This window comes from Drosophila rhopaloa, unplaced genomic scaffold (genome assembly GCF_018152115.1).
Source record: "Drosophila rhopaloa isolate 14029-0021.01 unplaced genomic scaffold, ASM1815211v1 contig_178, whole genome shotgun sequence".
NCBI lineage: Eukaryota > Metazoa > Arthropoda > Insecta > Diptera > Drosophilidae > Drosophila > Drosophila rhopaloa.
The window spans coordinates 6,540,021-6,565,459 of record NW_025335059.1 but is presented as its reverse complement, the minus strand read 5'-3'; the positions used below and the strand labels follow the sequence as shown (position 1 = coordinate 6,565,459).

Genomic DNA, 25,439 nt, shown 5'->3' with positions numbered 1-25,439 from the left:
ATTCATAAGTTTTGCTAACTAATCTTAAATAGATAGGAAACGTGCTATACATAATTTACATCGATCCGAAGAATAGTTTCTGATCAACTGGAGGGATATTTAAAAAAAAAAAAATTCTTACCAAAAGTTTTATCAATCCTTGTATAAAAGCAAGTAAAAAATGTAGATGGGAAAGGTCTTAAGACTCTCAGAATCATTTCAAGGCCCACACAGATTTAAAAATAAAATGTAATATTGAACTCCCTCCACAATTCTTGAACTCTGGTCTCTGGTACAGTCATGCCCAAAAAAATCTCATGTAAAATGATGGCAAATTCATAAGACACCAGAAAGCAAAATGCATAAACCAATTTGAGTCGACGTTTGTGATCGTCGCTGGTCGTCTGGGTCAGATGTCAGATACGTATATCTGAATACGAAAACCTCTCACATCCGTCCCCCCGTACGACTGTGGATCATGTGAAGGGGGTAGATCGACAAGAACAAGAACAGTAAGTACCAGGCAAGTGTGGACCCAAAGTGCCATGGAAAATTAACGAAACGAAAATGGGGAAAAAACTATAAGTCTTTGTCAGCTCAGAATATACTGAATGGATGGCTAGGGGAAAAGCCCGGCTCCGGGTTCGGATACGTTTACGGTTACGGCTACGGGTCGACTTGCAGACTTTGTCTCGTGGGCAGTAGAATGCCAATGTACACTGAAAGCAAAAGAAATACATAAAAAAAATATTAATATATTTATATTTTTTTATTTGTTAAATTATTAATACTTATTATATATAGTTTTTAATTTCTATATTTTTGTTTTATTTATTTCCTACAAATCCAAGTTTTGTATAGTCTATATTATTATACATAATTTAACTGAAGAAAATGTTTAATAGTTTTTTAGCTTACCCACCATTTCTTTGTTATTATCGCTCAGTGTAGTTACGATCATAAGGCGAGGTTTTCCTTCTTTTATTCTGTTTTTTTTTTTGTTTCTACTGAACGCTGAGAGCGAGAACGAATAGCGACAGCCGAGGGAGAAGTGGAACTAAAATACAAAAACTATTTGTAATTTTATGCGGGATTTAAATTGATCTTAACGAAGCTTAATTAGGTGCGTGAGTATTGGTGAGCGGTGCTCTGGACTCTGTCTCCGACAGCAGTGCTTTGCGAATGTGTGTGTTCGTGTGAGCGGGGCTTCAGCCCGCCATATTGGAATTTCGTTGTGCGAACTGATCACAATCGCCGAACCAAAAGAACCCGAATGGGAATGGGCGAAACACGGATGGCACATTGCACACTGACGGAATGGTTGCCACATATAGCAGATATATATATAGTAGATATGTTCATGTCGAAAGGCAAAACAAAATGTCGTCGTTGTCTCCGCTGATATCGTAATACAATGTGATAATGTCGCTGTCACCGCGGATGAGAGAATGTCGGTGATGCTACTGCACCGAAAGAAAGCGGGGATCATCTCATTTTAAATTTTAAAAAATATTACACCGATCTTAAAGAAAAGCTTTTAATTAATATTTAATCTTGGATATAGATAAGCTGAAGCACTCATAGTATTGCATACATCTTTTTGATCTTACTGTCTATTCAAAAAAAATTATTTTAAGACTAAATGACTGAGGATAGATGCCAATAATATGCTGATACTTAAAGATCTTAACTTATGAATGTGGGATTCTTTTTAACAAAAAAATGTCAGCGAAGAATAATATATTTATATGAAATAACGAGTATAAATATGATATTGTTGACTATTACCAAAACATCGATTTAAATTAATATTAACCATTTTTCCTACGTGCTGCTGTTGTTAGTGTTGATTTTGCTTCTGAGGATGGACTGTCATCTCGGTGGGACAAGTGTGGATGCGATGATGATGATGATGATGGTGGCGATGGGCTTGAGTATCTGTCTACCCCTCATTCAGTGTATCTGTCTGTCTGTCTGTCTGTCTACCAGTGTGTGTATCTTAATGGTTATGGAAAAAATATGAAAAAATATTCAAAAGCTTAGGCTCTAACTTTGTCGGGCAGCGACAACTGTACCAAGTATTTTTCTAAGATGTTGTTCTAAGCAAGCGAAATACGTGAAGCGCCTGTTCATCTTTCTGTTAAGCCATTATTATCGAAAATTTGGAACCAAAATTTCAAATCAAGATTTAAAAGCAGATTTTTGGAGAATCAACCCACAATCATTTATAAGTAGCTATTTTGAAATCGCATTTGTAGGAATAGTTATAGGCTTAAAAGTGCATTTTTCTTCAAAAATTTGGAATCATAAAATTTAAAAATAAAATGATACAGGCTTCCGATTCTTATAAAACTAAAACCGTATTTCTGAAATTGCTAAAAAAAAAACTGTGTATCGGAGTATGTCATTTAGAATATACTATATGTTATGAAACTACCATGCTATAACTTTATTTATCTTATTTGCCTAAATTTAGCTAGTTCTATTTAAAATTCGATTGTGTTCGAACACTATCATAAAAAAATCAAATGAATAAAAGACTAAAGATAATTTGTCATGGCTATATTTTATATATTTTCGCAATTTGAAGAAAAACGGTGTTTGTAAAATAAACACCTAACTTTTAAAATCTTACCCGCAGTTTAATAACTCTTTTTCGGGTTAATTAAGATGGGATTAGCAGTCTGCGAGATTCCCCGATCATATATCTTTTAACTCGATTGGGAACCTCATGATTACCTTTGTTATAGTATAACCTCCTTAAGTTCAAGGATCAATCGTAATTAACTTTTGATCTTACAAGAGATGGTATCATCACTGCTTGACTTTTCTCCCCAACTGTGTCCTTGTTATTTCACGATTTCGCCTCTCCGAGTCCTCGAACCCTGGCCCACATAAATGGCGCATTGGCTAATGCAAAATATTGTCTGATTATTCACACGCAACAAGACCCCGATCCTTTGCCCTCAAGGACCATCCCTCCCATTCCGTTTCGCGACCCAGTACCCACAGTATGGGGTGCATTTATTTGTTTTCATCCTTCGGCTCTGATCGCGTGCCCCGCGTCCATTCCGTTGCCCGCATTTTGGAACCTGCAAAGCCGAAAAGTATCGAATTGTCCGGTTCTGTCTGTGTGAAAGAGATTTTGTATAGTTTCCGTGCGGAATTCAATGGGTTTTCTTTTTCTTTTTGGTGGTTACTATGGGAAAATTTTCGATCTTTCGTCGGTTCCTGGGAAGCTGAAGTTTATTTGCTGTTTTTATGATCAATGCGGGCTTGTGTTTGCTGACTGAACTTCGCAGTTGGATTGAAAAGCGATTTAAAATTTGTCTTGAATTGTGAAGACATTTCTTGGCGGTCGGCCAAAATAATTGCTTTAAAAACAAAGTAGGTTTTTCTGATTTTTTATAATTATGTTAAATTTGGTTTACAATAGGTGTTGGAAAACAATTAATTAAGGGGAGGCTTTTGTTGCCTTTTCCTCTTTAAATATACCTAATTTGTAATTTAGAATAATAATTTTCTTTTAAATGATCAAGTAATGTTTTGAACTCATCTCATTTGCAACATAAAATTTTATTGAATGTTAAGTCCTCCTTTTCTTAAAGATCAATGATCTCAATCTCTATTTAAATGTATCATTTTACCCACTTTCACCCTCTTTGACTTCATCGGCCCTCATGATTCGGCGTCCTTCTTTCCTTCCCATTCAAACGCCCCGTGAAATCTTCGGATCTATCCAAATGAGCCATAACTTAGCCCCTGACTAAGTGCCCACCTCGCCGCGATCGAAGTACCAGCATCTGGCCAAAAGGTCGCACGCAACTCCGGAACGGAATATGAATATGCCAATCCTTCAGAGGGTGACACGCGCTGTGGGAAGAACACGAGAAGGGAGTGGGAACAGCCAGAAGTGGAAGACGAAGGTCGCAAGCGTGCCAAGTTGATCCTCTACAGGGGTTGCAAGTTGGGATCGAACCACCCTTATAAGTCCAGTTGGAACCATGACCATGGTTCCAACCAGCGACATTCCTTTGCTTTCGGTGCGAGTAAAAAGTTAATTGTTAGTTCGACATGTGTGGAAATGAAGGTGGATTGTTAGGAATGACCATACGGATGAGGTGGCCACGGAACAGAGGGGCTCACTCATGTTTAAAGCGGAAATAATCTGCTACAATGCAGTGTAGGATAATGATTTATATTTGTTTCTGATACATAAAACATGTATTGGAATTTTTGTCATTTGTACATGTTTGTTGCGTTGTTCTAAAACGAAAATATCTCTGAACAAGAAGACTTTAGTTTGATAATTGTATATACTTTGTATTGATATTAGGGTTATTAAATTAAAAAATCTTCCCACAAAGTTTTTGAAAAATAATATCGAGTTGTAGCTTTCCAATAATGTGGCCTGTTTGGCTCTACTATCCTTTATATATGGTTTCATTGGAATGTTAGTCTGTATTTGTTTAGATCCCACACAAAATAATGCACTTTTGGTTGCAGTTCTTTCAATTAAAAATAATACAATTACTAAAACATGAACATCTTATAAAAGCGTATCGTTTTTAACAAGGCAGCGGAAAATATCTTGGTTTAATAAAAATAACAAAAAATACTTTTCAAAATTTTGATTATCTCAAGACTGCGAGTCAGAAGAAATTAAATCTCTTTCCCAGGACCCTCGACTCCCGTGTTTTTTCCGTTCCCAGAGAGTCGGGATCTGCTGGTAGTCGTGCGCATCCGAAGCTGAAACCAAAAACTGGACCCAGGCAGCTAGACCCAGTCGTAACAAAACAACAAAAAAAAGTGTAGGGGAGACCACACCCCGAATCGCGAGGGAAAAGGAAAAGTCACACGCGCCAGCATGTAGTGCATAGAGCAGCGGGCAGTCGCTCCGTCTCGCTTGCACAGCAAAATGGCCGCCGTTGGATCGACCAATCGCAGGGCTCTGCCGGCGCTGCTGCGGCGCTGCCTAGTGCCCCGGTATAAAAGGACAATCATCGCCAGTAGCCGAGTCAATTAAGGCCAAAGAGTCGAGCGGTGAGCAGGCTGGCTATCCAAGCTATCAAAGTGGGAATAATAGTTAACATACTAACTAGTAATATTATTGCCAAATGCAATTAACTGATTTGCAAAAGCAAATTTAAATTTCACCAGTGAAACGAAAGCAAAGCTAATTAAATCGAAATCAAATACGATCAATGGATTAAAGAAGGCTCTGGCCCAAGTTTAGATAGTGTTTTTGTGAATAGTGATTGTGTACCGAGGATAAAGATCTAAGAGATGGAGCACGACAGCTTCGATGATCCCATTTTCGGGGAGTTTGGCGGCGGTCCACTGAATCCGTTGGGTGCCAAACCACTAATGCCCACTTCAACGGCCATGCATCCCGTGATGCTGGGCAGTGTCCACGAACTGTGCAGCCAGCAGCAACAGCAAAGACTGCCCGATTGCAACACCATCCTGCCGAACGGAGGTGGAGGATCAGGAGCCGGAGGATCACCCAACTATGTGACCAAGCTGGATTTTGTGAACAAGATTGGGTGCTATTCGCCCAGTCAAAAGTACGAGTACATTAGTGCCCCCCAAAAGCTGGTGGAGCAGCAGCAGCACCACCAACATCATCAGCACTACACGGCCACGCCACCGCCCAGCCACAATGGCATCCTGCTGCACAAGCACTCAAGCACCCAGCAACAACAACAACAGCTGGTGGGGATCCTGGACTACCATCCACTTAATGGCAAACTGGACTACTCCTCGTCGCCCAAGGATCAGTATGAACCACAGCAACAGCAATTGCAGCATCTGTACGGCGGTAGTCCGCACCATTTGGATCATCTAGATCATGGCAGCGATGGCCTGCTCCAGGACTCCTCGCCCATCATGATCAACGGAGGATCCACGGCGGGCAAGCTCAAGAAACCCGATGAGATGTGCTCACAAATGGAGGCGGGTGGATCAGGAGTCACGCCACCAACTAGTTCCTCGGCGGTGGTCAATGGGGTGGCAGTAACGACCAATGGCACCACCAACTCCTCCTCTTCCTCAGCCAGCGGTCAGGGGGCGGCGGTCACAGTGGGAGGCGTGGTTGCCCCTGCTCCGAAAAAGGACAGCAACAGCAGTAAGAAGAAGGGCGATCCCAATGGCATCAAAAAGAAGAAAACGAGGTAAGCAGGCGGCACACATTTTATTTATCCTCTGTTAATTAATTTAACGACGGGAAATCAATGAAATTATGTGGCACAATATACTTACTATTTATGAGGGAAGCCACGGGACGTATGAGTAATTTGAAATAAGGATATAGCGAAGTCCCAGGGGGAAGTCTATACAATCTGGGGGGTAATTATTTGTTAATGAGCTTCGGCTACGCATAGGTAATGATAACGAAGCTCTACAGAATTAACATGTTATATAGAAATTCCAACATAACACAAATTATTATATCCGAGTACTTTTTGCTTATCAGTGAACCACAGCTTGCATACCATTTTTTATAAAGAAATATGTTGAATATCTGATTAATATAATAACTAAAATTCAATAAAAAAAAATCGTTCAAGTTTAGCACTTCAGTATAATCCCGTTAAATAAAGTGTGAAAAATGTATAAATATTTTGCAACCTAATAAGATGCTTTAAGTAGTCCGCACTTCATGGTTTTTTTTTTATACATTTTATTAATTTTAAATATACTTTAAGTACTGAAATAACTGTTGGGGTCTAACAAAATCTTGCAATATAATAGTAAAAACATATGCAACCACTTTTAATTACGTCTTTCAGAACAACGTTTACGGCTTACCAGTTGGAAGAGTTGGAGCGCGCCTTTGAACGTGCCCCGTATCCGGACGTTTTCGCCCGTGAGGAGCTGGCCATCAAGCTGAATCTGAGCGAGTCCCGGGTGCAGGTGTGGTTCCAGAACCGACGGGCCAAGTGGCGCAAGCACGAGCCGCCCCGCAAGACGGGTTACATCAAGACGAGCACGCCGCCGACGGCTACGCTTAATCCCGGAACTCTAGCCCCGCCGTTCACCAGTTATCCGCAGACGACGACAGTTACGCCGCCGGGCAGCATGGACAGCTGGACCAGCTACCAGACGCCCTACGAGCTGACGCCTCAGTTCAGCCTGCTCTCGCCGGCGGCCAGTCCGTATGGCACCTATTCCGGCCAATACGGAGCCTATGTCCACGAAAGTCAGCTGTTCCCGATGCGGCACTACGAATACGGCAGTCCGACGCGCATGGAAATGGGAGCCACTGCCGGTTCGGTGACCGGAAACGGAGAGGAGGCGGTGGCGGTGGCCAATGGCGGAAGCTATCAGCCGGCGGACCTGCAGACCGCCCAGCAGCAGCAGCAGCTGCCCGACGGCACCCTGGTCACCGTACATGCCCACCAGCAGCAGCAGCAACAACAGCAGCAGGCACAGCAGCAACAGCAGCTCAACGGCAAGTACCTGAGTGCCGAGGAGGCCAAGTATGTGCATCTCCAGTGCCATCAAAGTGGAGCCGGCTTGGAGCTGAGTCCCGGAGCCAGCTGTCATTTGGTGGAGGCACAAGGGCAGCACTACGTCACCACTGCGGTGGGAGGAGCAGCATCCGGAGGCGGGACCAGTAGCGATGACAACGACAGCGGCAGTATGCAGACTGTGATCAAAAGCGAGGAGGCCGCCCAGCAACAGCAGCAGGCACAGAGCTACGTCCTGCCGCCTTTTTTGCACTAAGGGAAATGCTCACACACCGGCGACAGCAACATCATCGGCGCCGCTGGGCCACGCCCCCAAGCATGCCGAGCACTAGATTCCGGCGGCCATATTAAAAGGGGCGTGGAGTGTGCAGCATTTCAAACTGTGTTTCCCCCGACTGAAAGTGGGTCTTCAGAAATTTAAAATCTCAAAATTAGTAGAATTTACACCACATCAGCAGTTTACTTAAGTGAAAAATGTATAAGGATAAAATCTCCAAAAATGATCATGGGAACTTCAAACCTAACTGCTTTCCAAATTACTTCAGTGTAGGAAAAAATAGGCAGTGATTGAGAAAATATAATTGATTTTAGTTAACTTTTCGCAAAACAATAGCAGAGATATACATAAAATTCCAAACTACAATGCCTCTCGGAGTTTTTCTGGACAGTCCCACTCAGTCCCTGGCCACTATTTCATATACATATTGCCATAGGTTCCTTTTAAGTTTAAGTACGCAAGTTGCAAAAACAACAGAATCAACAAGTCTTGCCAAAACTTAACACGGTTTTTGTTCGGTCTAAGTTTAGGTTTAAAAAGGGTCAGGGGCTCATGAAACGAGATCCCCGCCCCCAGAATGCATTCCAAATGTGCCTTACCAAACGGGTGACGAGTGGTTTCCCAGCGTGGACTTCCGTCACCCAACAAACATAGTTGTAATTACCTTAAGCCTAAGTTAAACCCCATTTACTGTTGTGTAGTTAGACAATAAAATGCTTTTTATATTGTATAATAGCTCATTTGGCTTTACAAAGTTATTACTTACTAATTTATCCATACCATTTTGTATATCGGTTTGAAAATTTTGTTGTACCTACATTTAATCTAGTTTAAATTTATATTTATAAGCAATACTCTAGGACATTTTGCAAATGTATATAATAGACATATGAATAAATTGTATTTTGTACCAATAACTTTTATAATCATAATCAAAACTGCCACATAATGGAAAAAATAACAACACAAAATGATTACAAACAAAACGAAGGGGAAACTTTTTGGCAATCCTTTAATTTGTTGTCATATTCGAAGCAAGGATAGTAAATAGTCGCTTGTGAGGGATTAAATATTCGTTTAAAGAAAGAAAATCAATCCAAAGTCGAGACTCAATAATGACAAAAAAAAACCTAACTTAATTATCCTGTTAGTTTGATCAGGTACAAGAAATAAAAAAATACATACAATAAAGTTTATAGCCTATAAGATTCATTAGCAAAAATAACTTCAGGTCAAAGCAAAAATACGTCAATTTCACGTGGTCACAGTTCCCTGTTCCAAAACTGCTTGCCAATCTATTCCCTTGAAAAAGGGATGTGTTTGCAATTGGTCGTAGTCCAAACGAAACTCCGGCGTTAGCTGCAGCAGCTGCTCCAGCAAGTCCTTAGCATGATCGGAGAAATCCAGGGACTCACTGGGATACTGAACACAACCATAAAGTTCCAGCTGCCCTGGATGTGTGGCTTTGTAAGGCTGGAAAAATATCAATAGTTAATAAAAATGCGATTCTCCAGCATCGAATTCGAACTTACCACTCCCAGGAGGAGCTGATAGAGCACCACGCCATAGCTCCACCAGTCCGAACGGAAGCTCAGAGGTCTCTCTGGAGCAACAAAGTGATTGGCCAACGCCTCCAAACTAAGAGCCTTGTGAACGTAGTTGTCATCCGAGCTTAGACCTTCGTTCTGGTAAAAATATGTGAGTAGCAGTTGACCCTTGGCGCCCAGCAATATGTTGGACATATGCAGATCCCGCAGGATCACGCCCTTGCCATGCAGACTGTGTATCGCAATGGCCAGTTCGCAGGCCCACTGGCGCAGACACTGCTCTGGAATTTGTTTACTGCGAGTGCGCTTTACATCTGGCTTTTGTTTTTTGGGCGTGACAACTCCAGCTTGCAGGTTGCTCAGTGTGTTCGTTACAGACTTCAACAGTTGTTGGGAACTCCGCACCAGATCGCTGACTTCGCTATCCGCGGTTAGAGGCTGTTCCTCCACTTCCTTATTATCCTGCTCCTGATCCGAGGGGAAAAGCTCCCCGTAATTGACACACTTGCTGCCTGTGGGAGTGTATGTTTGCAGATAATCGTACAGCCTACCGCCCTCCGCCTGCCTCAGCAGCAGAAAGATCTTCTGCTCCGACTGGAAGTAGGCCAGCAACTGGACCATGTACGGTACCTGCTGGGGCAGAAATATGCTTTGGGTGAGCGAGTGACTGGCTGGCTTCTCGATGCCCTTCATAATGGCCGCCGGCTGCTGAGATTTCGTCACACACTGCACTTGCATCACCCGCTCTTGGAGCACCTGTAGCACCTTGTAGCGCGCTAACTGGTTCCAGGGGCACTCCAACTGGGTCACACTTCCGCCGTCTGTCATGTCCAGTGAAAGCTGGAACTGCAGCTTCTTCGTGGGACAATTGTTGGCCAAAAAGTTGGCGTGTATCTCTTCGGCCCGTGCCAAATACTTGGCTATTTTGGCTTTGGCTATAAACTTTCGCTCTTCGTTGGCATCCTGCTTGGCTCCATTTAGCAGTAAGTCAACACCATGCTTGTAGCGCTCGTGGGCTTCGGCGTACTCTAGATTGACTTCCGCTTGAACGGCGTGACTGAACTCCAGGGCTGCCTCGTAGATGTAGTCGCTGTCATCGCTTTCTATGGAGGCCATGGGCGTAAGTAGGCGGAGGTAGTCCCGCTTGGAAGGGGCCTCTTCCGGTTTAAGTTCCGGTTTCGTTTCCATTTTGTTTATAGTTTTCTTGGCTTGGGATTCATCGTTGTTTGATTGTTCCTTATCGCAACGCGGATCCAGAGGCGTAATGCCTCCCGCATCGTGCGGATCATAGAGCAAATCCAGTTTATCGCAAATGTCGGATATGGCTCCAGCTCCTGTTCCCGCTTCACATGCTCCTCGACTGCAGCTACTCTCCGACGTTTGTAGACGCAGGGATCGCTCAACGTACAGCTTCTTTAGCGGTGATCCATTTGGAGAGGGCGTCTCTTGGAAGAACTGCGTGAAGGTGGAGCACTTGTATAGCGCCGGATGTTGTGCAGCAAAGTCCAGAAGCTGAAGGATGTACTCCTTGCGCCGCTGGATGACCACCGCATCGAATCGCTTGAAGTATGAGCTGTCAGTGGGCACGGGTATCTTACCGGGCAGCTGGAGGCTCTTGTGCCGCCGGCTCAGCTCGCGATGCAGCCTCTTCACGTCGTGGAATCGCTTCCACACCACCAGGCAGGTCAGAGCTTGAGGTATTGACCTCGGGAAGACCTAAAAGTGGGTGGGAATTACTAATTGACACAGTTTCTCGGCCCCAAATCGAACTTACAATCGAGGTGATTTTGTAGATCGTGTAGCCCCCCTTATGCTCCTGCGTGTCCGTCACGGTGAAGCTGTGGATCCAGCCACCCAGATTGAGACTCATTTTTGCACCTGCTACGGTCCTGGCGGACTAATTTGTAAACATATTTCTCATATTAAATGTCGTTTTTCACAATTTTTTTTGCAATAACATTGGGAACAGTGTGACCAAAGCTTTGAAGGACAGTTTTTCAAACAATTTGACACTCTTATTTTTATTTATTACGCTAAAACTCTTTATTTACGACTAACAACATCCAACTGAAATATTTTATTTATAATTTGTTTATGTTTTAACGTTTCAAAAATAATGGTCACATTTTTTTATTTTAAAAATTCAAGATTTTAACGGTGCAAGTATCTACGAAAAATCGGGATATGGGCTGTGTCACCGCTACAGCTATATCAAAGTTCACCACCAAGACTTGTTAATTTGCAAAGAACGTTATTTGTGATATACTTGTATTATAACAAACATTAGTTGCTGCTAATATAGCTGAATTGTTGGTATTGGATATTCTGGAACTGGTAATATAACTCAGTTAAGAAATTAAAACTCAAAATTAGATGTCCGAGCTCTCAACCCGCCCCGCGTCTGCGCACCGCACGCGCCAAAACATTTTTAGGCCCTAATCGGGACATCGCCCATAAATTTCAGTGTTTTACCCGCCGCCCGACACGGTCACACCGCTCGAGAAGTAGAGAAAAAAAGAAGGCGACGAATCAAAAGCAGCAAGCAGCAAGCAAAATCGACGCCGCACGTACCGGGAGCATTTAAATAATTTTTTCTGTGGATTAATTTAACCGAAAAGGCTTCAACACAATGACTGAGCGCGAGAACAATGTGTACAAGGCAAAGCTGGCCGAACAGGCCGAACGCTACGACGGTGAGTAGTCCCCGAATTAACAGGAAAAAAAATGGTAGAAAAAAAAGAGTAGTGAGTAGAGGGGAAAATTTTTTCACCAGAGGAGCGCCAACGTTTTGGGGAGGGGTCCGAGATTTCTGATCCGTTGCGTCGTCGCGTGGTCTCTGAAAAGTCTCCAGCGATGCTTTTTGTCCGAATTAGCCAATTGAAAAGTGAGGCAAAACCTCTGGCCGAGGGAAAATGATGGAAATTTTCAATTTTCATCAGTGTAGGTGCAGCCGAAGCGACGCAGCGTCGCGATGAGTAGTATTTCTTGCGAAAACGAAAGACGAGAGGAGGAGGAACACGGAGAAGAAGAAGCAGAGCGTCGGAAGAACGAAAAGGCAAAAAGAGATGAAAAGAGTGTAAAACCTGATTTTTACCGGCAAAAATTCGCGTGGTTTTCGCAAAAAGAGAAAGAAACGGAATTGCGTATTATAATTTACAGCAAATAGAAGTTGGCTTTTCGAAAAATAGTATTAGTTATTGGTACAGAGGGGGAAATTTTGTGTATTTAGCGTTGGGAGTGAGGGCTGCGCGACGGGCAACATTTCATTTTATTCCTTGGTTGCTAAGGGCTGTTTGTAGTTGTTTCTGGGTTTTTTAGTGGCAGTTGTCAAGGCGTAACTTTCTAGAAACGAAAACGACACAGTTTCTTTTTCTTTCATAAAATATATTTATTCCACACCCAAAATCAATGCTTTTAGAGAGGGGGCTCTCTTTCACCCCCTACTTTTCCCGAAATGTGCTTTTCATGCGCAGCAACGGCGCGTCATCATGCCGTTGCTGCGAAAAATCGATGAATGAATCGATTGTGTCGCAGAGTTGTCGCCGGCCGCCTTCTCGCTCTTTCCTCGAATTCCCCCTCTCTCACCTGGATTTTCTTAATTCTTTTTTTATGCAAATTAGTTTCGGCTTGTCGCAAACAGTTCTCCAGCTACTTGGCAACCCTGTCTGATAGTGCAAAAAATATATAACTTTTCTGTTGCTCTCGCATTACTCATGCCTATGCGCATGTATGCGTGTGTGAGAGAGTATGCGTGTGCGGATGAGTGGTCGCCGGGCGGTTTTTTTTATAGTTGTTGCTTATATTTAATTAAAAATACTTCAATTAATTAAAAAGCAGCTCCAAATTTAAAGATAAACGAGGAGGAAGGGGGACGGAAAATTCGGCATTTGCAAAAAGCGCGCGCTTAACCAATTGCCATTGCCGCTACGTGCGTTAAAACGAGATAACTAGTGTGGCTGGCTGTTGACGCTGCACTCACACAGTGTCTGTGAAAAGTTAACGAAAATTGTTTCTTTTTGTTGCTGTACGCTGGCAGCAGTAATTGCAACAGTACTCTACTACTAATTGCCTGCAAAACTGACAACATTAACGGGCGGCGGCAAAGAAGTCAATCAACTATTAGCAGCCACTGCTGTTGGCACACACAAACATGCATTTGTGATATTTGTGTCTGTATCACATCCCCCCAAACAATCACAATAGGATTAACCAGGAAAAAATCACCTAATCAGTAATATCCTTAATTTCATCACTCTTAATCAGTAATTCATCACTAACAGCGTTACAACACACAGATAATGCATAAAGATACAGTATACATTAAGTGATAATTATCACATTCATCAGTATTCATCACCTAACATAATTCATCACCTTAATCAGAATTCATCCTTTCATCCATTCATCGCTTATCGCATTCATCCTTTCATCCTTTTTCATCAGTAAAATTCATTCAGTAAATTTCATATAAATTTCATTTTTATTTATTACAATATTTCATATATTTCATTTATTTCATTACATAAACTAATTAATTTATCTTAATTCAATCACATATGTACGTTTCAGTTGTCTCGGAGGTGTGAGGATGTTTCGGTTTCCGTGCCATTTTTACTCGTCTTATGTACGGCCTTCGACCAAGTATATCTAAAATAAAAAATTATTATAAAATATATAAAACTACGCGTTTCTGTTTGCCGCCGCAAAGTCCAGCTAGTAATCCCAACAGTTTATATAAGCTCCCTTAAATAATGAATAAATATATAACAGTATATTTAGGTACACCAAAATAATTAATAAAATAACTCTACCAAATTCATAAATTAGTTATAAATTCACAAAAACAGCTTGATCGTTCCTCCAAAGCAAGTCTAAAAACCCAAAACAACTCATAAAACAAGGCGCCGTTAATCCATTGTTCTTCCTCGCCTAATTCTCATGTTTGCTCGCGTCAAAGCAGGGATATAAAACATGTCGACTATAAAAATAATCACATAACTTAAATTCACTTAAAAAGCAATACCTCAAAACATCAAATAATTTTATTTTTAAAAAGTATTTCCATAAAATAATATAATTAATAAGAATCAACGACTACAATACAAAACATACAATTTATTTCAAGGGTTATAAAGGTCGATCTAATTTAATACATACCCCACCCACCATTTAGGGAGAGGAAAAAAAGGAAAAGGAAAATTTTCTGCGTTGCCTACGATCGGGGACTGAGAGTTTCGGCTCTGCCTGCGTCGCTCTCGGCTCGCCGACTTGCCTGGCTCTGCCGGCGTCGGTCCGCTGCTGATAACAGTGATGAATTTTGTGATGAATTTCGGAACTGCAGGGATGTTTGTCTTCTTATTTTCGCCTGCGTGTGACTATCTGTGTGTGGGTTTGGAGCACTTGGCGTTGGCCTTGTCGCACTCGGACATTTTTGGAGGGGCTCATGCTGGAGCACCAACACAGGCGCATACAAGAGAGCAGAGCCGCCAGCCGGCAATGTCTGCGCCCCCAATCTGAACCTGCCTCGCCCTCCGCCCCTTTTGCCTCCGCCCCTGCACCCCCCTTTTTATACCCACATTAACGTCAGCCTTTAAGTGTGCTTTCTCAGGTGCTGCCCCCTCCCTCTTTCTCATTGTCGGCGTTCTATCTACATTTTTTTCGAGGTCGCGCGCTGCTTTTTCCGTTGATGTTCGTTCTCGTCAATGTCGTCAATATGCGAAAAAAAATATAGCATACATAAAGTTGATTGATGGGCGGTGGGTGAGAAGGGGGTGGCTTTGTTTGTTGCTCATTTTTTGCTTAAATTGCACCATTTAGACGGTCCTCCGCCTCTGTTGTTGGCATTTCCTTTGTCTAATTACACTTCTGCTCGCTGTAACGGTATGTGCGCATGTTTTTTCAGCTGCTGCGCCCTTATGTCACTCACACACAAGCGCCAGACACACCCACACTCTCACAGGCGACTGATAAGGGAGGGGGTAGTTTGGTTGGCTGGGGGAGGGGAGGGGTAGAGGTTTGTGGGAGGCAACTCCTGCCATTTCCTTTTAGGCCTTCTTTTGACTTAATCTTTTATTCCAGCTCGCGTGACTTTTTTTTCCGGTTTTCGGGTGGTGCGTCAGTGGGTGGTGGTGAGCTTCTTTTTCGGCGCCCAACAGGGCTGTCACATATTTCATAAATACATGCTTCCAGTAACTTTGTTCGAAACTAACGCTTTTATATTTGTATCTCTCAAGTTTTACAAACCGATTCATTAACAATCCTGACGTAATATTTATCTTTATCTAGAAAATTCTATAAAAATAATTAGTAATGTTTTAAAAAAAAAATAATGGAATTATTTGTTATTTATTAACTAGCTAAATCTTTAAAAATATGTCTAGAAACAAAATATTATAATATAAATTATCATGACCGCTGGAACTTTTTTTTGGGCCGCATTTATTGATTTTCGCTTTTCTATATGTATAATATTTAGTGACTGGGCTGACGCGCATGTCTCATAATTGGTAGTGGATTACTACTAAGCAACATGTGCTGTATACTTTTAAAGCTGGGAGGCTCCCAAAAACCCACCGCCCATCTCACCATGTTTTCTTATCTTCTCTCAAGTTCATTTTTTAGCCTTGGCGGCGGTGTTGAGAAATGCGTGAGCATTTAATGCAATGCATCTATTATATTTGTTTCGTACAACACTCGCCAATGCAAACAACAATTTTAAGTTCAACCAAAAGCGCAAAAATTCGTGAATCATGCAACTTTATTGGCAATTTTTCACAAATACGTGCTACAACAACAAGCACACAGACAGTCGGCAAATGTCCCGCTGTGTGTGTAGGAGTTGTGCGGGTGTCTGAGTGCGAAATACGTCAGCAGCTGACTAGGGCAATGGGTACGAGTGAGAAAGCAGCAAGTGCAAGTCAGCAAAGGAAACAAAAAGCGCTACAATTACAATGTTTTTAGCACTACATTATATTGTTATCAACCTAATACATCCGAGCAAGGTAATCTGCATCTGCTTTTCACCAGACTTCACAAAAAGAAAACGTTAATATGGCTTGTTGATCAGTTTGATTATGATATATATTTTTAAACCAGATAATTAAGTCATTACTTTCAAACACTTTTTAGTGGAGACATTTTAACTTGCCCTGTTGTTTCAATATTTTCTTAAGCCATCTAATATATTATAAATTTATTTTGATTTAAGGAAATGAAAAACGTAAACTTTATCTTTTTAACTTGACCAAGTTCCGTGATTTGATATCAATCTTCCTTTTTTCTGAATGGAGTTCCGAGCATGTGATTCATGACGCAGTTTTGGAATGGTGATGCACAGAAAGATAGAATTGCCTGATGGGTCCAGTAGACGGGTGCACCAATGTGGCGGAAACCGTTATCACAAGGTGATTGGGTGGCCCGTATGACAGAATCGGTTAAATCGGGCGTAGACGCAACGCCCAGTTATGAATAAATATATACGCATAACTTATATATCATTGTGGATTGGGCGTGTCGCTGATAAGGAAAAAGAGGAAGACTAGACGCGGATGGCAGGGACAAAGGGAAATCTTAGATACCATACATTTCAGATCTTGGGTAAACCTTTCATTTTATTTTAGGAAAGATTTCACAGAGTTGGTTAAATTAAATCATTTAATTTTTTTTAACAAACATTGTTTATGCCGTCATTCTATCATAGAACACCGAGTTGTAAAACGTGTGGTTCTAAACGAATAGTATTTTAATATTATTTGTTTACAAACTATCTACTCCAACTATGGTAAACAAGTTTTCAGAGAAATGCACTTATCATTGTAGTAATATAAAATTTGTATTTTGTTATTAAGGTTTTATGATTAATAATTCAAAAATTCTTCTGAGTCAGCTTTGACAAATTGGAAATGAGAAAGTAATTTATTTTACAGAATATGCTAGGAGTCGATTATTTATTAAAAACCATTAATTTATTAATTATGTTAACAATTTAAAAGCAATGAATTCTCTGATGGTTTAAAGAATATGGACAAGAAATACAATTTGTTCAGCATCGCCAGGTTTTTTACTTTGAGTGGCAGCTTTGTTAATCTTTTATTCTAATAAGCAAATATTGTCCTTTTCAGAAATGGTGGAGGCCATGAAGAAGGTCGCCTCCATGGACGTCGAGCTGACTGTCGAGGAGCGAAACCTGCTGTCGGTGGCGTACAAGAATGTGATCGGAGCACGCCGTGCCTCGTGGCGCATCATTACCTCGATCGAACAGAAGGAGGAGAACAAGGGGGCCGAGGAGAAATTGGAGATGATCAAAACCTATCGGGGTCAGGTGGAGAAGGAGCTGCGCGACATCTGCTCGGATATACTGAACGTGCTTGAGAAGCATCTCATTCCATGCGCCACATCCGGCGAAAGCAAAGTATTCTACTATAAGATGAAGGGCGACTACCATCGCTACCTGGCAGAGTTCGCCACCGGTTCGGATCGCAAGGATGCGGCGGAGAATTCGCTGATTGCCTACAAGGCGGCCAGCGATATAGCCATGAACGATCTGCCCCCAACACACCCCATCCGCTTGGGCTTGGCATTGAACTTCTCGGTGAGATCTTATTTAATCTTGCCGCTTCAAAACATTTTCTTACATTTCGATATTTTGGATTAACACAGGTGTTCTACTATGAGATACTCAACTCGCCGGACCGCGCTTGCCGATTGGCGAAAGCCGCTTTCGATGATGCCATTGCCGAGTTGGATACGCTGAGTGAAGAGAGCTACAAAGACTCGACACTCATCATGCAGCTGCTGCGGGACAACCTCACATTATGGACGTCCGATATGCAGGCAGAAGGTAAGTCATAAATACACCCATTTGATCGCCTCCGTTATTAAGTTCTAAATGTTATACTAAGAAGTAGACCCCAACGCAGGTGATGGCGAGCCCAAAGCAGAAATCCAGGATGTTGAGGATCAGGATGTGTCGTAATTTAAGTAAACCCCCGCCCTTCCATTTAAAACACATTATATACCTTCTAAAGTAAATATAATACCATATAATATATATGCATACAACAACAACAAGAACACGACAGCAACATCAACCACAACGCGGAAGCAACACGGCAGCAACAACAACATCCGCAATCAACGAACGGCAACAATAGCAGACGAGGATAAATGTAGCAGCAGCATCATAAAAAACAACAAGCAAACCTGCAAGCAACAATATTTCATCAACAATAAACAACATGGAAAACAACAGCACAAAAACAGAAAAAAAACCAAACAAAATGTTTGAAAATTGGGCGGCCTGGTGGGCGTGGCGTGGCTACTGCTGTGGCAAGAAAAGCAACATAAAGAATTCGCGGCACTAGTTTTTGTCGTCGTCCTGCGCCGTGGCTTCTCCCACGTTAGAAAACTGCAACATCAACTCTACTACATTTGAAATTTTTGCATTCGAGAAACAAAGCATTATATTATATTTAAATAAATATTATATTTAATTATGAGAAGCAAAAAACAAAACAAATAAACTTCATTTAAACCACAAATCAAACAAAAAAATAACAAAAGTCAGACACTTAACGAAAATTGAGAAACAATCACACGAGTAAATCACAAAGCAAATTTCATCGAGTTGGCATGCATTAATTTTTAAACTTTAAAAACAACAGCCACACATAAAATACAACTTTAATTTTAAGCCAATAATAAACGTGAGAACGAGGAAATAAAAACGAAAACGATTAAATAAGCGCAAACGTAAAAGTAAAACATAAAGTCGAAAATGTAAGGAAAAAATACAGCAATTAATTTAAATTTAATACAAGAATAAAAAGTAAAAGGAGTAAACGAAACGAAATGAGCAAACAGAATGAAAGACGCAAATAAAGCTAATAACTATATTAAATGAGAAAAAGGAATGTTAGTTAAGGGAAATTCAAAACGAATTCTTTAAGCTTAAATTTGTATGTATGTAGGTGTACTGTTCAAACACCAACACACTCGCAAACACATACTTTATCCCACACGCACACACAAACACAGGCACCCAAATTACGCATACGAGCCGTTTGTTTTCTATTGATATTTCCTTGCTCTCTCACTCACTTACACACACCCATTTTGGTCAAATCCAAAAAATCGAACGGGAAAAAATTGGTTAATTTTTTTTTTGCTTTTCGTTTTGTGTTCTTCATCGCAATCGCAACAATTTTTCTCATCATCTCTTACCTTGCGCAACAAAGAAAACATATTAATAATATAGAAAAGTATTTGTAGTTGCTAAATACAAGAAACAAAAAGAATACAAAAAAACAAAACAACGGTACATATATATATTGTATACATATATACTTGTATATTTTCTATGCCTACCACTTATGTAATTTGTAGAGATTTCGAACTTTTCACCCGAAACTAACAACTCCAAACCCCTTTCCAAAATTCCCTCAGCATTTAAACAGAATCCCCTAATCCCTGGACAGAAACAGAAACTGCAACAGACGAAATATCATTTGAATTAGCTTAAATCGACTAAAAAGAAAGCTCTTACAAGAACAAATCAACGGCAGCATTATCTGTAGCGTGTTTGCGTGATTAGCGAAAGAAAATAGAATGACGTGAAGAGCAGATACAGGAGAATTTTCTCACGAGGTCTTTCACAGCTCTTCTTTTTTTGTTTGATAAATGAGGCGCGCAAAAAAGAAGGCAGACTAATATTTCGCAGACGCAAAAAAGAAAAGGCCCGTGCAGAAAGTTAATAAAGCATAAATCAGCCACAGCAACAACAACCGCAACATTCTTGGACAAAACAACAAGAGCAATACAAGAAACCAGCAGCTAAAACTGACATTCGTATTCATTTCAAATAAAAATCATAAAAAAAACAATTGGGCATCACAATTTATTATTAATTGAGTTTCGGGCTCGTGTGTTTATGGGGTTGTGAAATATGGACAGAGCCAATCAGCGCAATATTTGTGTTTAGAAGGGAGCGGAAGTTTTGCTTTATCGTCACAGACAAGTCTTTAATAGATAGTTAAAATATTTTTACGAAGGTCGCCGACTAATATCTAGACATATTGATATTGATACAGAGAAAGTCTTATTAAGCAAGCTTTTATTTTTTATTTATCAGTGTTAAATCTTATGATCATATCTGCTACCGATACCATTTAGGTGAGACTGCAGATTTTAAACAGAGCACTTATACTTTTTTCTCATCTGCAATTACATTTTATTCGTTCATATTTTTGATGGTATCTATCGATTGTTAATTAGTTCACAGGTAAAACTTTATTTATACTTCGGCAATATTGCTGCATCTAAAGGATGTAAGCTCTGAAAGTGCACTGCTGGTGCTCGAAAACAATATGCGTCAAACTAAATCGGCATTCTTGCTAAGTAAAAAATAGGGACAGAAAAGAAAACGACGACGCTTCTGCGTCAAATCACAAGTGTCCACTTAAGCTCAATGTCATTTGGCCAGCACTCTCGCTGGGCCAGAAGCAACAAGAAAATTGGGTCTAGTGGCTATTGTTTTCTGCCTACTGATGGGCACAATGGAAAAGCCATATACATATACAAATGCTTAGATATCTATATTTGAAAATCTGGACTGCAACTGGAAGAGGCAAAGGCTGAGAAACAGCAAAGGGCTCAACTGCTATTTAGTTGCAAAACGTTGCTCGAGTCTTGGAGATGGCATTGCAGCTGCAAATCGAGAAGCTCAAGGGTTTGGACAACTACAAGGCCTGGTCGATGACGGTGCGGGCGTATCTAGAGTCCGAAGAACTCTGGACAGTGGTGGAGAATGGTCCCGAGAACAACGAAGAGGTCAGTGATCCACAGAAGTATTTAGCAAATCCTTTTCTATGCTGCATCCTCGTTGCAGTCCCTGCTGAAGGACAAGCGAGCCAAGTTTTTGATTCTCTGCCTGATTGAGACCAAGTTGTGCCAATTCATGGTTAGCATCCGCACGGCCCGAGACTTGTGGAACTATTTGCGCACCCAGCACTCGCTGCGCTAAAATCAAATAGATCAGCTTCAGTCCGTTGTATTACAAATATATATGAATTACAGTTTACATGCGCTTAGTTCTGTTTCCCTAGGGTTCTGGAAGTTCGATAACAACGGGTTGGTCCTCGGGATCCTCGTCCAGAAGCCCATCAAATTGCCAGCCCAGTTTTTTCTCCAGTCGCTTGGTCAGTCGCTCTGCACTGACGCTCAGACCGCCCGCATGCAGATTGACCAGCAGCTCGCGTACATCTTTGTAAACCGTATTGTGAGGACTGGGCACCATGAGCTCCTCGGGCAAGTGGGGCAGCTGATGGGACAGTACCTCGCTGTACTTCATGTACGTCAGTTTGTGTTTGGTCACCGCCGATTCTGAGTGAGCCAACACGCCAAGAAGCTTACGCCAATGTGCTAGAGACTCCACGGAGTAGCCCACTAGGAAAAATACGTAGGCCAGCTGCAGCTCCTCAATGAGTCCGTCTGCGGAGTCGAAGCCTTTGATCACCTTGTCCACAGCTTCTATGCAGTCCATGGCGTGCCGGGACACATCTGCGGGTAGGGCATCGTGAGGAACACGCTGAGGTACGTTACTAAAGCGCGGAGCAGTACCCTCCACGGGTTTCAAGTTCGGCAGGAGTTCGCTTTCATCCAAGAGTAGCCGGGCAGCAGCATTCCGTCGAGTAATGCTGCTCGTTCCCGCTCCTCCTCTGGGACGTTCCGCATCCGGGCAGGACTGCAGTTCGATGTTCGTGCGAATGGTTCCTTCGGCAGGACGACAACGCTGAACACACGGCTCCGTCACGCTGCCGGTCAGCTCTTTCCACGGGACCACATAGCGGTAGTCATAGGGCGCCAGGACCCGTTCCAGTTGGGCCAGGTTCTTCCTTATCCTGTCCCGCTCCACCTCCGGTTCGGCAATCCGCCGCGGACGAAGTTCTTCTAGCTCGTGGTCCCACTCGCGCACCACAATCTCGTTGGGATGGAAGAAGTGTACAAATCCAACGCGAGGTGCAGCATCACCGTAGGGACCACGGGAGGAGCACCACACGTAGTGGACACCGGGCGGAATCATTTTGACGCCACGGAAATCCGGACCAATGGTGTAGGCACACAAATCAATACCAAATTCCGTGCCCTCGGGGACACCTGCAATAGCCAGGACCCCGCCGTCGGCCAGCAGACGCAGGGCCAGCTGAGGGTCCATCTGCATGCTGGAGTTATCCTTGTTCATTTTAAAATGTTTTTTGTTTGAAATAATTTCTGTAAAAAGAAAACAAATGCGGCTATTTCAGGTGGTTGCCAGACATGCAAAAATATCGATAATTTTCGTGGGAAACTCTTTGAGTTCGTCAACACTGGCCAGGATTCCGACTATTTATTAAATCGTTTAATTCAAACTATGATATATTTTCTTTCTGTTAACAAATAATGTTCAACTTTACTTCCGAGACCATCTCATACATGATTTTATTTATGGAATAATAAAATTAAGCAATGCTCTGTCGCTTTCTAATTAAAAATAATAAATGTCAGTTTTCTTTTAGATAAAACTATTAAAATTCGTGATAAAAGAAAGCATATATCATATAAATTTCTTGACTTTATTTTATATCAAGACCATTATTGTATACCTATGCTATAATTATTCGAAGGGATTAGTATTGTAAGCTGCGTTTAGTGCCGATATCGTCAAGTATTTGGCGCAGCTCTTCATCCTCGAAACGACCTTCCAGAGAAGGAATCAGTGCCTTGGCCTCTTCTGGCGCCTCGGGACATAAATTACCCAGAGCGGCCAGTTCGAATTTGTGCAGCTTTTTCTGCATTAGCAAGCTGCAAAGATATAAAATAAATTAACATAGCTAACAAAATGGGTATACATCAATGGCTGTAAATTACCTTCGAACAGACATTATGGTTTCCTTGTTTTTAAACTTCCGAAAACTATCCGTGTAGGCGTATGTCTTCATGAAGACCTCAGAGAACTCCTGCTCCTCATCGGCTGATTCGTTCTGGCGTTTTCGATGATCAAGCAGCATGTGCACCTCCGATATCAGCAGCGTCTCGGCATTCTCGAATTCTGGAATTAACACAGAGCGAACAGGTCTTGTTAGCAGCTAGAAGGAAATGCAATATACGCAATTTACAAGTGAAACTTTGGAGAGAAATTAAGAGCTAGCCGTAGGATGGCGGCCTGCTAATGTGGCCGTGTTCTAACAGGAAATCGTAGATCTGACGTGTTTTGTTCACGTCTATTTTAATGAGCCGTCGCGCATCGGCTAGACGCAGATATCCGAGCTTAGCGTGCTCCGTAACTAATTGACTCTTGTAGTCCAGATACGATTGTGGAACTAGGCGAGCCACACTGCACAGCTTTCGCTCGCCTTCATCGAGCTTGGAGTAACCAGGCAGATCTGGGGATCAAAAAGCAAAATTAGTTAGCGGCTTTTCGAATAGGCTGTGTAAGTTTTTTACCTCCAATCTCAATTGGACTGGCCTTTCGGCGTGTGTTTAGGGCATACAACTTTGAACTAATCCCCAGCGGCAACTGCTCTCCGTTCCTGTTGATCTCGTAGTGCTGCACCAAATGCTGCCAGTCGAAGGCATCCATGTGCTTCTGCCTCCCGTAATCCCGCTGAACCTGCTGACGCTCCTTTAATAGGCGAGTATATAGTTTGGCTCCAGAGTGAGTGCGCACGCCGTGCTGTCGCAGATCGTAAAGCTTATGTAGTCGGGTGTGCAGTTCACGGCAATAGCGCAGGGATTCCAGTAGAAGATCAAATTGAATAGGATCTGGACAGATCTGCATGAATCCCAGGAAACGCATACAACTGGCATCGCTGCTAAAGGCGTGCACATACTTGGAAATCCAGCTGACTGTGCGATTGGGCATGATGAGGCCGTGCTGTCGCATGATTTTATAACGACGTTGACGTTCTCTGTGTTTTAATAGGGATCATTAGTTGGTTATTGCGATATTAACTAGATGCGAGTACAAAGACAAGTCTTTCTAAAAAAAAAATATTAAAAATTCAAGGATTTGAGCAATAATTTGTACCTAAGACGATTGTTGTATGCCCGAACCACTCCCAGCTGCAGTTCTTCTGTTAGCTCCTGTTTCGCTTTACTCTTTACCGCCTCCTGATCCTCATCCCTGCCTCTGTGATCCACCATAATAGACAAAAGACTTTCGGCGGAGGTGTCATAAGGAGTGTCAAAGTCTCCTCTTGCGCAGCGATAGCCGGCACTCAGCTTAAACTGCATGGAAGCGATGTCATCGTGGCGCGGTGGATCTAAACTTCGCATTTTGAAGACATACGGCATTCTCTCGGGAAAGTAGCAGTGTCTCGCATGCTGGAGTTTAAGCAAGCGCTCAAAGATTCCGCCAAAATAGCAATCGTGGTAGTGGCGTTGCACTTCCGAAGGATCATGTCGTTGGTCGAGAGCGCGGGATACTGCCTCCCAGTTGCCATAGCCTTGTGTGCGTAATGTTTTAAGCAGGATGCGCTCATCGCGGGCCGTCCAATGTGGCTCCTCGGCGAAAACCTGGATGCTGTCGCGGACTATGATGTAGGCGTGGTTATTGCGATGCGAGGACACCTCTCTTCCGCGCGAGAAGCACTGCAGACAGAGCACGGTGTCCAGGCACTCGGAACACTTGATGTAGGGCTCTGCTAGGTTGACACGACACGTGGCACAGCGGCTGGAGTCACTTGAAGCCAACGGAGCCCTGCTGTTCTCATCCCGCGCCATTTCCTCCAGCTGCTCTAGTTGCCGGTGCAATGAGTGCGGCCTATACAAAACCGTGTTGGTCCTGGTGTTCCCATCTTGACGGGCAAGTGCGAACCGATGTTCCCCCAAAGGCTCAACTGCAAAGAGACAATTCAATGTGGTAAGCATGTGGAGGAGCCCCGATTTTCGGGCACTCGAAGCCAAATTTCTTCAGCCAGTTTCACTTGTAAGTTGGGATTCGGTTAGTGACGAAGTTTGTTACCTTTGGGAAACTGCAGGTCGGCAGCGTCTTCATCCACCATGTCCACGGGGTTCATGAAAGACATTTTTGACTGCTTTTAGGCCACTTTAAATAAAAATTTGTAGTTTTTATGCCGTTTACAAGAAATGCCGCTGTTTTAAGTGATGGACAAAATTGATCGATAGGTA

At 42.3% G+C, this 25,439-nt stretch overlaps 6 protein-coding genes across 11 annotated transcripts; 3 read left to right on the top strand and 3 right to left on the bottom strand.

Annotated features, from left to right (window-relative positions):
- Positions 1 to 5,014: 5,014 nt before the first annotated feature.
- Positions 5,015 to 8,311, top strand: LOC108038821 (retinal homeobox protein Rx). Its single transcript, XM_017115673.2, has 2 exons — positions 5,015 to 6,152; positions 6,771 to 8,311. The coding sequence occupies exons 1-2, from the start codon at positions 5,266 to 5,268 to the stop codon at positions 7,705 to 7,707; spliced, it is 1,824 nt and encodes a 607-aa protein (XP_016971162.1). The 5' UTR covers positions 5,015 to 5,265; the 3' UTR covers positions 7,708 to 8,311.
- Positions 8,312 to 8,716: 405 nt separating this feature from the next.
- Positions 8,717 to 11,260, bottom strand: LOC108038820 (ribosomal protein S6 kinase delta-1). The gene is made up of 3 exons (XM_017115672.2): positions 11,050 to 11,260; positions 9,261 to 10,991; positions 8,717 to 9,201 (listed from the first exon to the last, which is right to left on the bottom strand). Exons 1-3 carry the CDS (start codon positions 11,143 to 11,145, stop codon positions 8,983 to 8,985), a joined length of 2,046 nt encoding a protein of 681 aa, XP_016971161.1. The 5' UTR covers positions 11,146 to 11,260; the 3' UTR covers positions 8,717 to 8,982.
- A 480-nt stretch (positions 11,261 to 11,740) lies between these two features.
- Positions 11,741 to 20,155, top strand: LOC108038822 (14-3-3 protein epsilon). Of its 4 annotated transcripts, none has more exons than XM_017115676.2 (4): positions 11,741 to 11,968; positions 17,396 to 17,865; positions 17,934 to 18,114; positions 18,182 to 20,155. In XM_017115676.2, the coding sequence occupies exons 1-4, from the start codon at positions 11,905 to 11,907 to the stop codon at positions 18,247 to 18,249; spliced, it is 783 nt and encodes a 260-aa protein (XP_016971165.2). In that variant the 5' UTR covers positions 11,741 to 11,904; the 3' UTR covers positions 18,250 to 20,155. The 4 variants fall into 4 exon arrangements, with proteins under 4 accessions (XP_016971165.2, XP_016971164.2, XP_016971166.2 ...); XM_017115675.2 differs by having other exon boundaries at positions 18,179 to 20,155; XM_017115677.2 differs by having other exon boundaries at positions 11,742 to 11,968; positions 18,194 to 20,155.
- A 128-nt stretch (positions 20,156 to 20,283) lies between these two features.
- On the top strand, positions 20,284 to 21,351 carry LOC108038827. Its single transcript, XM_017115683.2, has 2 exons — positions 20,284 to 21,101; positions 21,160 to 21,351. The coding sequence occupies exons 1-2, from the start codon at positions 20,967 to 20,969 to the stop codon at positions 21,292 to 21,294; spliced, it is 270 nt and encodes an 89-aa protein (XP_016971172.1). The 5' UTR covers positions 20,284 to 20,966; the 3' UTR covers positions 21,295 to 21,351.
- On the bottom strand, positions 21,177 to 22,601 carry LOC108053201 (protein AAR2 homolog). 2 transcript variants are annotated; one of them, XM_017135799.2, is made up of 2 exons: positions 21,353 to 22,601; positions 21,177 to 21,290 (listed from the first exon to the last, which is right to left on the bottom strand). In XM_017135799.2, exon 1 carries the CDS (start codon positions 22,510 to 22,512, stop codon positions 21,373 to 21,375), a length of 1,140 nt encoding a protein of 379 aa, XP_016991288.2. In that variant the 5' UTR covers positions 22,513 to 22,601; the 3' UTR covers positions 21,177 to 21,290; positions 21,353 to 21,372. The 2 variants fall into 2 exon arrangements, with proteins under 2 accessions (XP_016991288.2, XP_044314773.1); XM_044458838.1 differs by having other exon boundaries at positions 21,204 to 21,285.
- A 267-nt stretch (positions 22,602 to 22,868) lies between these two features.
- On the bottom strand, positions 22,869 to 25,429 carry LOC108053204 (DNA-directed RNA polymerase II subunit Rpb4). 2 transcript variants are annotated; one of them, XM_017135802.2, is made up of 4 exons: positions 25,273 to 25,429; positions 24,337 to 25,147; positions 23,754 to 24,217; positions 23,426 to 23,692 (listed from the first exon to the last, which is right to left on the bottom strand). In XM_017135802.2, exons 1-4 carry the CDS (start codon positions 25,334 to 25,336, stop codon positions 23,454 to 23,456), a joined length of 1,578 nt encoding a protein of 525 aa, XP_016991291.2. In that variant the 5' UTR covers positions 25,337 to 25,429; the 3' UTR covers positions 23,426 to 23,453. The 2 variants fall into 2 exon arrangements, with proteins under 2 accessions (XP_016991292.1, XP_016991291.2); XM_017135803.2 differs by lacking the exons at positions 23,426 to 23,692; positions 23,754 to 24,217; positions 24,337 to 25,147 and adding exons at positions 22,869 to 23,111; positions 23,178 to 23,358.
- Positions 25,430 to 25,439: the final 10 nt, after the last annotated feature.